General features: G+C 47.4%; 1 protein-coding gene across 2 annotated transcripts in view; it reads right to left on the minus strand.

Annotated features, from left to right (window-relative positions):
• The window catches only part of UCK2 (uridine-cytidine kinase 2), an 85,341-nt gene that overhangs the window by 8,259 nt on the left and 61,473 nt on the right, over positions 1-15,609 (minus strand). For both annotated transcript variants that reach the window (XM_025397841.1, XM_025397848.1), the window contains 4 exons: positions 12,930-13,089; positions 11,968-12,064; positions 6,987-7,129; positions 61-158 (listed from right to left, as the gene is read on the minus strand). In XM_025397841.1, coding sequence (XP_025253626.1) covers positions 61-158; positions 6,987-7,129; positions 11,968-12,064; positions 12,930-13,089 — 498 coding nt within the window. The remainder of the gene's footprint in view (positions 1-60; positions 159-6,986; positions 7,130-11,967; positions 12,065-12,929; positions 13,090-15,609) is intronic.

Genomic DNA, 15,609 nt, shown 5'->3' on the forward strand with positions numbered 1-15,609 from the left:
TTTGTCTCATCACATTTTAAATTCTACATGCAACAAAAACAAACCAAGAACGCAACTCACTGGCAAGCAGAATTCCTCAAAGGCAGGCTTGACGAATGTAATGTACTGAGATAAAATCTGTTCAAGATCCCTGCCTCTCTCGCTGATGTCCCTTAATACTGTAAGAGAAGGGAAAATAAGAATCAAAAAACGGTGTAGGAGCCAGCGCACACCCGCCCTTCATGGGGTGGACCTAGCTCCCACAGGCTCCACAATTACTCTAGATGATTCTCAAGCTGGAATCCTGAGAGGCTTGACCAAGAGCAGATCAGCAGCGGCTTCGAAAAAGACAAGTTACATTCTGACATCTTACAATGGTCAAACGTGGCAATGATAACAATGCTCTTTGAAACAAAAGGTTGTCCATGGAGGCCAACAGCCTTCTTGTTTTAAGCAACATTTGATCCAAACAAAATTTCAGTGTGAATTAAAAAAAAAAAAAAAAGCAGGGCAGCCCTGGAGAGCTCACTGTTAACAGGAAGCAATCTGGGCCCACGGAGGGCTGGGCTGCACGCTGCCTCCTTGCATGCACTTACCTGTGTTCAGAAGTCCAGCGACCCGCTGCTCAGCTCACTGCTCCCAGCTCCCACCCATGCTCCCTCTGCAGCATGGAGCCCAGGCCAGGCAGAGGACCCAGCCATGGTTAACCATTTCCACCTACCTCAAACACAGAGGTTTGCCACAAAAAAAAAAAAAAAAAAAAATTCACTCAGTGAAAGATAAGAAAACCATGGTCTAGAGAATGGTGGGCTGGCGCTGATGAAGCCCAAACTGACAACAAACTCACCATCTTCTGTCTTCTACCTTCTTCCCCCTGCTCAGTTTTATCCAGGGGCTTTTACCATTCCTTTTTTTTTTCTTTAAAAGTGTTTTTTCTTTTAAGACAAGGTGTCTCGCTCTGTCACACAGGCTGGAGTGCAGTAGCACAGTCATAGCTCACTACAGCCTCAACCTCCTGGGCTCTAGCAAGCGATCCTCCCACCTCAACCTCCCAAGTAGCTGGGACTACAGGCACACACCACCTCAATGGACTAATGGTTTTTTGTTGTTGTTGTTTGTTTTTGAGACAGAGTCTCATCACTCTGTCACCCAGGCTGGAGTGCAGTGCCGCAATCTTGGCTCACTGCAACCTCTGCCTCCCAGGTTCAAGCAATTCTTCTGCCTCAGCCTCCTGAGTAGCTGGGACTACAGGCACCTGCCAGCACACCTGGCTGATTTATTTTACATTTTTAGTAGAGACAGGGTTTCACTGTGTTAGCCAGGATGATCTCGATCTCCTGACCTCATGATCCGCCTGCCTCAGCCTCCCAATGTGCTGGGAATTACAGGTGTGAGCCGTTTTTTTTTTTTTTCTGTAGACACAGCATCTTGCTTTGTTGCCCAGGCTAGTCTTGAATTCTTGGGCTCAAGTGATCCTTCTGCCTCGGCCTCCCAAAGTGCTGGAATTACAGGCAGCCCATACACTCTTAATTAAATAGAGTCTTCTGTCAATAAATAGAAGACTGATCACCCTGGTTCTGCTGCTGCACATGAGCCTTAGTTTCCCCATGAGTGGGGAGTTTGGAAGGAGATTCTCTTAATTAAAACTGCCTCCCTTTGCAGATGTCATTTGTAAATGTTATCTTAATTTAATCTTATCATCTGAGCTGCTAAATCTTTCACCCCAAAAAGTTACTGCATCCATCTACAATCATTTGTAGTGGCTCTTCAGCTCTTTCCCAACCACTTCTCAGTAAACAGACTCAAGGGTGGGGTGAAACTCACTGTAAACGAACATGGGGTATATCTGTGACGGAACTTCTGAAAGCCATGTGTCTAAATAGTTCTGTCTTTATACACACATGCACAGATGCACGCACAGAGAGGGCAGGGAACGGGGAGGCTGTCATGGCTATGATCCAGGCTGACAGGAAGTCTATAAGATGAGAAGGCTAGAAAATTGCCAGGAAATCCACATTTCCAGAAAGCCGGGCACTAATGATGCTGCCATTTGACTTTTGTAACAGCTCCCCGATTTACGAAGTGTTTTCTCCATGGGAGACCTGGTAATAAAACAGTTGGTTGGTCGCTAATGTGTCAGGACTTGCCCACCCAGCCCGGCAGCAGCCTTCTCCAGCCAGGAAATGGTTTTCCCCACCCCTGCAACGCTGGCCCTGGGCTCCTGCTGCCGACCTGCTGCTCTGGCAGATCTGCTGGGAGACTCGCCAAGAAGGAGCCCTGAGGAGCTGCCACGTGGCTCACCCCCCAGAAGTCCCCAGAGCTCCGGCACACGTGGCTAACCAGAGTAGCACTGCCAAAACACACAGCCAGCGCGGCCTCCAATTCTTCACACATCTCCAGATAAAGCCCAAAGAAAAAAGGAAATCAGATCAAAAAGGTATCACAGCTAGGAAAAAACAAACACACCCGTGCTTGGGCAGCTTTTACTTAAAGCTCTGCAAACGCCTGATGCTGGGATTGTTTCGCAACACATGCTTTTCAGACAATTGCCGAAGGCTTTAGCACTGGAGGAAGCTTTATCCTTCTCCCAGCACACGCACGCACACACACGTGCACACATACAAACACACGTGCACACACGCACGCACACACAGTGCACGTCCACACCCTGTCACGTAGTCCTCCCACTGCCCTCAGCCTGGGCCTTCAGCCCCCTTCCTTCTATAGACCTGGTGGCTTCAGTTGTTTTGTCATTGGCGAGAGGAAGCTGGTCGTGCAGAAAGTAGGAAGAGGAGGTAAATCACAGTGAAGCTTCTACAGCCCAAAAGCTGCTTTTTGTTCTATCTCTGTGGGCTCTGGGAGGGGAAAACTGCCCTGGACCTGAATCCTGACCCCAATAACTCCTACTTCTGTGACCTTGGACAAGTGACTTTAACCTCTGTGAATCTTAAGTTCCCTAACTATAAAACAGGAACAATAATGGTACCTTCCTCATAAATATTAATTTAATAAACAAATATAAATATTACTATTCAGGAATACAGAGATGTGCATAAAATTCTTCAGCACCCATAGCTGGCACCTTAGCACATGTTCAATAAGCATGTGTTCTATGATTATTACGACCACAACAGAAACTGAGGGCACGCTGGGAGGGTGGTGCCTCCCTGACAGAGCTGCTCAACGCCCTGGGAGGGCGGGAACCTCGAATTCAGGTAAGCAGGTCAGACCCAGCTGAGCAGGGTGAGCAAAGGGAAAAAAGAGTCCTGCAGGGCAGCTGGAAGGGCGGGGTGCCACACAGTAAGGGAGAGCAGGCCACAAGCACATGGGACAACAAACGTGAGGAGGGAGAGGAAGGAAGACAAGGAAGAGTCTCACTACAGCTTCTATGCTAGAAAAGCAAATGGGGAATGGGTCAGAATGTTGCCCAGACACTGGGAACACGCAACATCAAAAGGCCTTGCCCACCTCTGCTCCCCAAGAACCTCCGATAGAACGATCACCTCAGGCAGACTGGGCCTCCCTGAGCCAAGAACAACAGAGGGCCAGCCACCTCCCTGCACTGAAAGGCCCTGCTCCCCAGGCAGAGTCAGGAAACAGGGCTGCGCCAAGGACTGAGTCAAAACAAGGTCTTGGCACAAACTGGAAACCCCAGGGGCTCAAAAACCAGCTCCTCCATCACTGCTCTGACCCCAGCACATTTGCTGGGCCAGGACAGGCCCTTTCGGAGGACAGGGTACAGGGCAGGAAGCTACAAGTCTGCCCACATTCCCTGCTGGGCTTTCATGTCAGCCCTTCCAAACCCAGATGTGCTCTTTCTGGTTAGCCAAAAACCAAGAACAAAACTTAGAAGGACCCAAAATAAAGACAATTCCTCAATGGTGAAGTCAATCACTTTAAAAATCTGATGAGGAAATGTGCTACTCTATAGTAAATGAACAGGCTGAATCTCCCTAGGCCCAGTGCAGCCCTAATTCTATGTGAACCAGAGAATGATGCATGAGGAAGATGAGGGGTCAGCCATCCTAAATCTCCCTGCCCCGCTTCTTCCCTGTCCCTGTATTAAGGGCTGAGAGAGAAGATGAAGGCAAACGAGGCTAGAAACCAATCCCTAGAATGTCAAGGGTTTCCATCAGGAAGGAGGTAGTCTCTAGAGCTGCTCTCCTCAAATACAGATTTCTCCCACATGAGGGTCAACTCAGAATGTGGAGGTCACATGCCCAGGAGGATGTGACAGACGGGTAAGATCATGGAGCTAACTCAAGTCTCCAGGAATGTTCAAGCTCACTCAACAGCTGCTTCTGACTAACCAGCCTCCCTACCCCAGCACCCCCGCACTCCACAAAGCACATGCCAAGCATATTTTTTGTCCTACGTGGAGAGAGAATGAATTTGTAGAAATAGCATGCAGAAAAGTCCCATGAGTCCATCAGGAAAGTGACTCGGCAGTAGGTGACATGTGAAGTCAGCAGATCTGAAATGAGAAAGCAGAGCCCTGCCCAGGCAGCCTGTTCAGAGAAGGCGGAGGGGCAGAGCTGGCCCTAAGAAACCCCAGGAGAGGGCCAGCACCACCGTAGGAACTGCTCCCATTTCACACAAGAATCCCGTGCAAGAAAGGAAGGGAAAATGTTCTGTTGAACCCACACCGTGATGATCTGTTTGAATTAGACACTAGGATGCACTTTATTTCCAGCGTCATTGCTGCTGCTCAAAACTTGGTTCCAATCTCCTGTGCTGGTTCTTGCACTCCCTGCTGTAAGGCCTCCCTTGGCAGCACTGCATCCTTGACACTGAGTACCACTGCTGGACTGGTGATGGCATCAGCCTGGACATCACCAGCTCCTGAGGACATTACCCGAGCAGATCCCCTTGAAGGACCTAACCAGTCTTGTCAGAAAATTCAGAAAATGAACAGCACCAACCCCTTCGGCAGAAGCAGATTTCTGATCTGCCACATAGATATTTATCGACTTATGCACCACCAGGCATTTTACATTACCTCTCATCTTCACAACTACAGCAGAAGTACCAACTCTAAGACCACATTCTAATAAGAAAATGAGATACAAAGAAGTTTAAACACAATCTGCCCAAGGTCACACATCTAGTAAGTGGTCAAACCAGGATCTCAGCCCAGCTCACCTGACTCCAAAATTTATCTGTCCCTGTGTATCATGCTACCTCTCTAATTTGACAAGCTGACATGGACACTGAGCAGATCAACCAAAGTAGGGCCTGAGTTTGTGGATTAAGGTGACAAGCCAGGCCCTGGGGTAGAAGCATGAGGGGCTGTCAGGCTCAGGGTTCAATTATCTATGCAACTCTTACCCAGCCAGAGTCGTGACACTAAAAGCAGGCCTGTCTGCCCTGCATTATCCATAAAGAAACCCAAGCCGGGGTGGCGCAAGAGCCTAGTCACAAAGCTAGCTGGGAGGAGCTCTGCTAGAACTAAAAGGCCCCTCCCATTCCATTCTTTTTTCCATCACACAAAACTAACTGTCCCCACCCCATGTTGGAGCAGGATGTAGCTCCGACTGACTTAACAGCATGTGTATCTATTACTACTTAGAAGGGCCAAGCTCAGGACTTGTTTCTATAGGTTATACTGGTCTCATTAATAGTCCTTACAATTACAGTGCTAAATGGGATAAACTACAGATCTGTTTCATGAACCGAAAAGAGAAAAGTACCCAGACTTTGAAGTCAGAGGTCTCTGGGATAGAGCTTATAAAATCGGAAACTGTCAATAATCTGTCCTGTGACTAGGAGCTAACCTCGTCATTTCCTGTGTCTCCCTGCCTCTTTCACACAACGGAGACTCAAACCTTCTCACCTTTCATTCCTCTATTCAGTCACCCCCACCCACTGCCCTTGCTGGGTCCTGGTCAACTCTAACTCTGCTAATACTCTTCTCATCTCAACTCTGCTCCCCTCTCCCACCCACCTAAGGACCACACCCCTGCCTCGTGTCTAGATCAGCAGAGCGGGTCTCCAAAGAGCTGCTCCAGCTACAGGCTTCACTTACACTTCCTCTGTCAGCACCAGTGTCCAACACAGAACAGTGGCCACTTCACTTGCCTTCCTCAGAACTTCATAGTAGCTTTCCCTTGCCCACTGAGAACCAGACTAGAGATCTCAGTCTCTAAAACCAGACCCCAACCTGCTTTCTCGTGTCTCTTCGTACAACGCTCTGAACATTCCAGGTTCCTGCCATTCTCAGAACAAGCCACTGTCTGTACATCTGTGCTGTGCACCTTCATGGGTTGCCTATATCGCCACCCTGCTACACCACATCCAAGTCCCAACCCCTCTTCCTCCATGAAGTCTCCCAATCTCTCCTGGTAGAAGCAGACTCTCTGCTTAATACCCTAGAGAGCTCAGTTCACAGGCTGGGCTCCCCTACCAAGGGGCATCGCTGTACCTTCAGCACACAGGCATGGCGGACTTAGCACGGGCAGGCCCACCCTCAGCACGGCCTGCGGAGGGCACAGCTGACTTCCCTCCTGAGCTGACTGGAAAGAGTGGTAATGCCTCCATAAAGCCTGCTGGAAAATAAAGGGCTAGAGAAGCAGGCTAACAGGATGAGCTGCCCAGCGCTTTAGGCACAGGGGATCCTGTCCTCAGGGGTCCTACAGTTAGTTCCCCAAATCAGAGCATCCTCATTTTGATGTCTTGTGAACAAATTGCAAGGAACTAAGCATTTAATCAAACTTTTCCCAGCAAAAGCAGACATCAATGTCTTATTTAGTCTCTGACCTCACAAGTCTTTCGTTATCCCAAACAGTAAGTGACTAATCCCTTCTCAAATGGCACCAAGTGTCTGGGCAGCAGGATATCCTGGGGCTGGACTGACGCAGCCGCTGGACCATGCGACACACAGCTGCCTCAGGGAAGGCATGGGCCTCAGACTCGGGGGAGGGGGGCGCGTGGGGTCCTGTCATAGGCTCCCAGGTCCTCTGCCCTCGAGGTGGCCACCAACAGGGCCACCTGGGGCTTTTAGAACGCACCTCTGCGGGAGAGCCGGGTGTCCGCATCTGTATCCACAAAAAGCTTCATCTGGAACAGGTCTCGTACCTCCTGGGAGTAGAAGGCCAGGATCCCTTCAAAGAGCACCACGTCTGCGGGATAGACAGTAACTGTCTCCTCCTTCCTGTAAAGCACAGAGCAGATAATGGACCAAGCCAGGCAGGGGCTAGCAAGGGACAGAGAACAAGGGCCAGAACATCTGGCTGGGCTGGGTTCTGAGTTCCTTGCCCCCACAGACTTCAAGCAGGAGCTAAAGACTCAGCTAATACAGCCTTACAGCACCACCAAAGAGCCAAGGGTGATCACGGCTGAGACAAAGGTCTCCTTTGACCACTTCTTCTGAGCTTTCACCATGAAACAGAAATACAGGGCAGACATCCTTCTCCTTGGAATCAAAAAAACCTGCTGTTGAATGAAGAATAAAGGCAGACAAAAACAGATGTGATTTCTTTTTTTCTCTGAAGGCGTCTCCAGAATGCTCTCATGCCTGGCATTTATGGAACCTAACACTCTGAACTTTAAAAACAGAAACTTACAGTTTTCTCTCAACAACCCCACCTCCTCCCCGCCAGTCCTGAGGCAGCTGAAAAGGAGGGAGGAAAGGACAGAAGGGGAGGGGAAGGGAAGGAGGGAAAATAAAGAAAAGTTTTGGGAAAGAGGATACAGACGAGAAAGCATTTGTGAGGAAATACAGAATCCCGAGGTCTGTCTGGTCTGGCTCTACACCAAGCCAATGCAGTGGCCACAGGTCAATCCTGAGCTCCCTAGAGCTGCTCTTCCTTATCAATAAAGCAGAAATACGCATGACTTCATCCACCTAACCCACATGGTTGGGAAGCCTAGGGCAGGCACTAATTGTAAACATGACTTTTCTTTCTCTTTTTTGTTTTTGGAGACAGGGTCTCACTTTGTCATCCAGGAGGCTGGAGTGAGAGTGGCACAATCTTGGACTCACTGCAGCCTCAACTTCCCAGGCTCAGGCGATCCTCCCGCCTCAGCCCCCTAAGTGTCTAGGAGTACAGATGCACACCACCACATCAGGCTAATTTTTGTATTTTTAGTAGAAACGGGGTTTCACCATGTTGCCCAGGCTGGTCTCTAACTCCTGGACTCATGCAGCTCACCCACCTCAGCCTCCCGAAGTGCTAGGGTTACAGGCATGAGCTACCAAGCCCAGCCAACACGACTTTTCAAAAAGCAAGAAGGGTGAAACATTGCTAAACGGTTAGGTGATGGGCTTTCACAGATGGCCCTGCTTGTGCTCAGCTCTGCCTTGCTGCAGCTTTCACTGTATTTTGTCTTTTGATTCTGTCCTATGCCCACCTTACAAGTCACCAACTGCCTCTTGCTCAAAATTCACAGAAAATAGAGTAATAATCATCATTGTAAGCTTTTCCGTCACCCTGACTAGCACACTGGCAAACCAAATAAAACAAAGTCTCTTAAAACACTAGTTCCATCTGGGCGAGCATAAGGAGGTCAGTTATCAACGGCCAGCTCAAGAGGGTGCCGTTGGAACTCCTTCCCACAAACACTCCCTGATGCCTTCTTAGCTTGGACCACCGGGCTTGTGTATGAGTTTTAAGGCAGGCACTGTTGGGGTGGCTAGCAAGTGGCAGAACAGCGCAGGGAAGACGGGAGAAAAGGACTAGGATTAGGAAATGCCCTAGAATTGTGGTGTATCTGAGATGCATATCAGAACCATCTGGGAAGCTTATAAAAATATCCCTACCTGGATCCTACCCCCCAGGAGCTCTGATTTCACAAGTCTGAAGTGGAGCTAGAACTTCAATGCTATTTAGAAGCTCCCAAGATATTTCTAACATGCGGCCATGGTGAAGAAGCACCAGTCTAGAGGAATGTCAGCCGCCAGAAAATGGTGTGCCCATTGCGGATAAGAAGACAACCTAGAAGAGTTCAGAAAACAGGACCAATGGGTAAATAGTGAGCCGCTCTCTAGGCAACCGCCCTACACCAAGGAGAGGATGGGAGCACTCTGTCTAAAAATGAAGTGAATGTACATGCGAGATTCCACTTGAACACACTAACAGAGAACACAATGGCTGCACTAAGTTTACATATACAGGTTGAGTATCCCTTATATGAAATGCTTAGGTGTTTAGGATTTTTGAATTTTTTTCAGATTTTGGAATATTTGCATTATATTTACGGCATCCCTAATATGGCAGGGGGAGAAAGGATCTACAATGAGCATCCCTAATATGAAAATCCAAACTCTGAAATGCTCCAACGAGCATTTCCTTTGAACATCACATGGGCACTCAGAAAGTTTCAGATTTTGGAGCAGTTCACATTTTGGATTTTTAGATTAGGGATGTTCAATCTGTACTGACACTAGATATTAACAGCATTTTAGGATGCCTAATTGATAAATACTAAAAAGGAAAAGTGGGTTTCCTTCAGAAGGAGAAAATGAACTGCCTAATTTGTTGCTGGTGCCTTAAGAAAGTTAGAATTAATCATTTCCCAAGTCCACATGCAGGTCTAAAAACTGTCACAACAGCTCAGAGTTTTTAAAAAACAACAACAAATTTATTGAGCAACTACTAGACCAGAATGTGCAAGGAGTCATACCTGGCTTAATATACCACTTAGGAATTTAGGGTCTGGATGGGAAGTCCCAAAAAGAAACTAGCCGATTAGATCATTTGAGATAACCCAGTCTAACCATCTCATTTGGCTTATGGGGAAAAGGATGCTCAGAGAAGTGTAATGGCAACAAGTAAGCATCTTCTTCATTTTAGCCCAGCAAATTTTTATTTGTACCAAACGTCCATGGGTGGGATGGAATCAGTTAACCCTGAATGGCTCGATGTCCAATTAAGTGGCCCTTAAGATTTGCAGGGAGGTGGGAAGGGGGTGGCTATGGGTCTAGTGTGATCAGTGAAAGTTTCTAAGACATGAGCTTTAAGCCACTAAAGAACAAGGTTTTAAAATATAAGGTATGAGATAAATCAGGAGGAAACGTGAAATATGTCTGCACTGGGAATTCTACCAGGATTTTCTCTTGTTGGCCTATGAATTTGATGGAACTCATGCTGCACGAGGTCTTCAACTTCTCTCCTCCACTCCTAGACTGCACTGGTCAGGCCCTGGCTTCTGTCAACCACGCTCAGTTCCACTGCCTTCTTTCAGGCCCTTATTAGTCTCTCACTGGGGCTGTTCCAAAGGCGTCTTCACAAACGGCATTGCAGATACTCTCTCCTCCTGCCACCACAATGACCTTTCCACTACCACAGTAGAGCCGTCTGTAGCTCCCTACTGACAAAATGTTTGTGCTCCTGGCCCTGCCGCCTATGGCCTTTCATGACCTGAGGCCTGCCTGCCTTCCCACACACCCACTCCCATTCCTCCAAACCTCTCCTCTGCCGGGCCCTGACCAAACTGATCTGTGCCCAGCTCTGAAATGCCCAGCACCCTGGAAATCCTTTTCCCAAACAACTTCTTATCCTTTCCTATCTAAAGCTTAAATATCACTTCCTCCATACAACCTGCTCTGAATCCCCTGCTCTTCCTCCCTCCTTTACACTCTTCTGCAGGCCCTTGCCTTAGCCATCATGCTGCATTTTAACTCTTCACCTGGGAAGTGGTGGGCTGGAATGTCTCTTGACACCACCAGCACTTCCCCCTAAGGGAGAACTACAATTCTCAGAATCCCTTTCCCCACAGGCTTCCGGGTTACTGCGCCAACAAGAGACTTAGAAGGTGAGAGTGAAGCAAAATCCACGATATTCAGGAGATGGTAATAATGAGACAGGGAAACTTTGCAAACAGTCCACAAGCTCCTAGATTGAGGCTGCAAACCCAGACGTGGGGGTTTCTTGGACTTTTCCATGAACCCCAGCTTCTGCTCCAGTGCCTCAGGCTAGAGTCAGTGGGGACTATTTTGTCTGATTCTCTGGCTACAAACTTCCAGGTCTTCAGTCTTCCAGCCCCAATGTTCATGTAAGCTCCAAATCCTATACTAAATGCCTTCATTCATTCCTCCATGATCTGCAGTGTTTGGGTTAGGAAAACAGACTGACACGGGAAGCGTGAGGATGGTATCCTGATCTTTTACTCTTCTCTCTCCTACACAGAAGAACCTGGCCCATAGAAGGAAGTGTTTCAGAAGATTCTGGTGAGGCATGGAGGTAAGCACCAAAACAGCCCCCTCTACACCTCAATGCACACACATGCATGCTCATTCTCTCTCTCTTTCTCATCTTCCTCCTGCAACCAAATCTTCACTACGCTCTCTAGTTCAGACTCACGGGAAGATGTGTGTATTCTACATTGAGGTCTGAGACGCTCTGTGCAGCTCTGAAGGAGCTTGGGGTCTGGCCAGCAGGAGTGCAATCCTCTAGAAGCCCATTCCCACCACTCAGAGGGAAGGAGGATGAGGTGGAAGTGTGGCCGCTCCTCTATTCCTAATCAGGAGCACTAAAACTGAGGTTTCACTGGAAAGGACTGCTTTGATTCCACTGAGCAGCTTTCTGGAGGGCTTGGTTAATTCTGAGATCACAGTCTGGTGACCTCGTGCCTCTCCACATTGTCCAATCCCAAGTAAACCAGGACAGCAGAAAGAACAGTTTTCTTTGTTCTTCTTCCTGCCCTTCCTCTACCCCTCCCCTTACATCTTGTTCCAGGAACAACAGCACTGGAATGTGGATCAGAACGCACATGCAGTCCCTCAAGCTCAAATCACGATCCCATCCTTCAGAGTTAAGGAATCGTGACAACAGGACTGTTCCAGGAAGCGCCCAGATGAACTCCCCAACCTCTGCAATCCCACAGCACACACTGCTGCCACCACTCACTCCACTGACCGGCTGGAATGGCATTAGGCAGGGGTAGGACAGAGGTCTGAAGTGCAGGAGGTAAGGAAGGAGGTCTCAGTGCAGACCAGGGATGCTCTGGGGAGCAGCGGGTGTCATCCCTGGCCCAGAACAGCTCACTTACCGGGAATGGGAGACGAAGTCATACACGGGGATCTGGACTGTTTTCCCTTCAGTGATTTCTTTGAGTGTTTTGAGAATGAGTTCATTGTCAAAGGCATCTGAAAAATATCAAATTGTTAAAATGTTTCTTAATTTTAAAATAGTATCTCCTATAATCATACACAGGACATCCTCATAAACATGTATATGGGCACATCATACTTTAAAGGTAATCATACTGCTCCCTAAAAAGCTGGATTTTTACCCAAAGCAGAATGGAAGCTCCCTGTATCTCAAAATAGGGTGTATAAATGAGTTCTGACAAACAGATTTCTTTTTTTTCTCCTTTGACATTCCATCCCTGACTTCAGACAGGTCTTTCCCCTCTCCAAGTTTAGCTGTTATCATCCTAGGATTGGCACATGCTAAACTAACCTGGAAAGCACACCCATGACTGGGGGAGTGCGCACAATAGGCACCATGCCACGGTTTGCTTCTAACAATTTTAAGAAACCCAAGCCAGCTAAAGGAGCAGTGTGCTGATCTAGGGCTGCAGGGCAAAAACCATTCTGGCAGCCACCCTGTCCCTCCACCTCCCTCTCTGCCACAGAGCAGGTTGAACACACATGTCCACGTGGGGAGGAGGGTCTGACGAGGGCTGCCTCAGAACAGAGGCAGTAGAAGGACCAGCTCTGTACGTTCGACCCCACGTCTGGCCCATCTTGAGTCCCAGGCTCATACAAAATCTCCTTTGTTCAGATACAGATTCAATCAGTATTTAATGAGCCAAGCACTACATGAAGCATCTGAAAATTCCTTGTTTCACATAAGCCCCACAATAACACTGCAAGGTAGTTTATCAAGTCCCTATGTTCTAGATAGAAACAAGATTCTGAGAGGTTAAGCAACTTCCTCATGAGCATAATAAAAATATTCCCCCCTACACCAATACACATGCATACCCCCTTTAACACCCCGACTCACCCGGGTGGTCAAAGTTGAACTGGCCCTTCAGGGCTTTGGCCTTCTGTTCCGAGGTGAGAACACGGTAGAAGCTATCCTGGCTCAGGATGACCACCTGCTTCTGGCGATAGTCCACCTCATTCTGCCCCAGGAGCTGCACGATCTTAGCACACACGGAAGACTGTGAGGAGAGAAGAGAGCACCCAGGAATAAGAGAAAGGGCATGTGTGGTACAGAGGAAGTCCCCGGAGTAACCAAGTTGACGCACACCTTACAAGAAGGGGCTCTGGAAGGAAGAATTCAAAGGCAGCTGTCACGCATGATGAGTTAAAGGGCTAAGGGATGCAGCCATAAAAAGAACGAGATCATGTATTATGCGGGAACGTGGATGGAGCTAGAGAACACTATCCTTAGCAAACTAACGCAGGAAGAGAAAACCAAATACCACATGTTCTCACTTATAAGTGGGAGCTAAATGATGAGAATACATGGACACAGGGAGGGGAACAATACACACTGGGGCCTGCTGGAGGTGGAGGGTGGGAGGAGGCAGAGGATAAGAAAAAATAACTAATGGGTACTAGGCTTAATATCTGGGTGATGAAATAATCTGTACAACAAACCCCCATGACACAAGTTTACCTATATAACAAACCCCTGAACTTAAAAGTTAAATTAAAAAAAAAAAAAAGAAAGAAAAGGCTAATAGAGAAGAGTCCACCTGACACGCCTGTGACAGAGAAGTCTTAGGATCCCCAAAGTCCCTTCCTCCCTTTCCTTAACACAACTTACTACTCTCAGGTACTTGCAGTGATGGTGGGGGAAGGAGGGTAGCACACACCACCTCCTCCTCCAGATGATCCTTTCTGAAAGCCACTGATAAAGGTAGGGCTAACTGATCCTGCCTGCTTGCGCCCTGGTATAGACAGACAAAAAAGGCAGCAGCAGCAGAAAGCAGAATGAGGGCACGGTGAGGATGTGCTGAGGGGCCACAGGGTCTTGGAATCACAAGGTGACCGCACACGCATGGAACGCCACTCAGCCCCTGCACATCTCTTTGTATCAATGGAACCAAAAACCACGACCAGAAAGCTCAGCTAGTTAGCGGGAGGCTATGCTCACAGCGTTAATCCTACTTCTGTTGGTTACTTTTGCTCCAGTCCACAGCCATGGACTTCTCCACACCTACAGTAAACCAGGTGGTCTTTTCACAAATGTGTGCCACCATAGACAGGGTGACAAAGAACACAAACACCACCAACATCTAAAACAACTTAGGGGTATCCCAACCAAGAGTGGAGAAGTCAATTCCAAATGAACTCAAACCTACATGCTTTGTGTGTGTTGTTAGTAATACATGTATCCTAAAATTAAAAAAAAAAAGAAAAAACATAGTAATATATGTATCTGCCCCTTTTTTCCCTTCAATAACATATGCTCTTCATAAAAGGAATATTATGAAACAAGTGCATTCAACAGAATGAGGCAGTGAAGGATTGTATTTATCAAATAACTGATTTCTTTTTTCATTTCATATAAAGGTTAATTTAAAAATAAAAATGTCTATATTACATAAGCTGAAGAAGACATAACCCAAGTCTTCTGATTAAACTAGTTGACCTGCCAGGCACGGTGGCTCATGCCTGTAATCCCAGAACTTTGGGAGGCTGAGGGGGGTGGATTGCTTGAGGTCAGGAATTTGAGACCAGCCTGGGCAACACAGTGAGACCCTGTCTCCAAAAAAGGAGGAAAGAAACTGGTTGACCGGATAATAGAGATGAAAAACAGCATATTTAGGCTAGGCACGGTGGGGCTCATGCCTATAATCCCGCAGTTTAAGAGGCCAAGGTGGGTGGATCGCCTGAAGTCAGGAGTTTGAGACTAGCCTGGCCAACATGGTCAAACCCTGCCTCTACTAAAAATACAAAAATTAGCCGGGCATGGTGGCACATGCCTGTAGTCCCAGCTACTCGGGAGGCTGAGCCAGGAAAATCGCCTGAACCCAACACACGGAAGTTGCAGTCAGCTGAGATCGTGCCATGTACTCCAGCCTGGGCAACAGAGTGAGACTGCATCCAAAAAAAAAAAAAAAGAAAGAAAGAAAAGAACAGAATAGAACAGAAAAAAAACCCAGCATATTTAGAGGCTTAATGACTCAATCTTAGAAGTTTTACTGTTGAATTTATTTCACCAACTGATTTTAACAACAACACACACACACAAAAAAAACATGAAATCTTTTAAAGTTACAATTCTTATAAAGTTGTGTTTGACTGCCCTGGGCATAAGGAAAACTGGCCATTCCTGTTGCACAAGTCAGTGCAAACTAAACAGGTTTGCAAAATACGTCCTGTTATACAAGTTGTGACACACGACTAAGTAAGGATCTATGGAGGAACAATAATATTTTGACTCAATTATTTTCAATTTATTTTGTCTTTATGATACTTTTGCATATTGACGCAGAAAAACATTTAAAACTACTCTGGACTTTGGGAACGCAGATCCTCCCATGCCCCAAAATGTCACAGAAAACAGATTCATATGATAAACTAGATTCAAAAGTGAAAATGTTACAACAAAACCAAAGGCTCTCTGGGTACTACAGATGGATGGGGACGGGTGGAGCTGGGGGGGGGGGGGGGGGGGGGTAGGGAGCAGCGAGAGAGGAAAGTAAAAGATGATAAAAAGAGTTGAAGTA

Source organism: Theropithecus gelada, chromosome 1 (assembly GCF_003255815.1).
Source record: "Theropithecus gelada isolate Dixy chromosome 1, Tgel_1.0, whole genome shotgun sequence".
In the NCBI taxonomy this organism is placed as follows: Eukaryota; Metazoa; Chordata; class Mammalia; order Primates; family Cercopithecidae; genus Theropithecus; species Theropithecus gelada.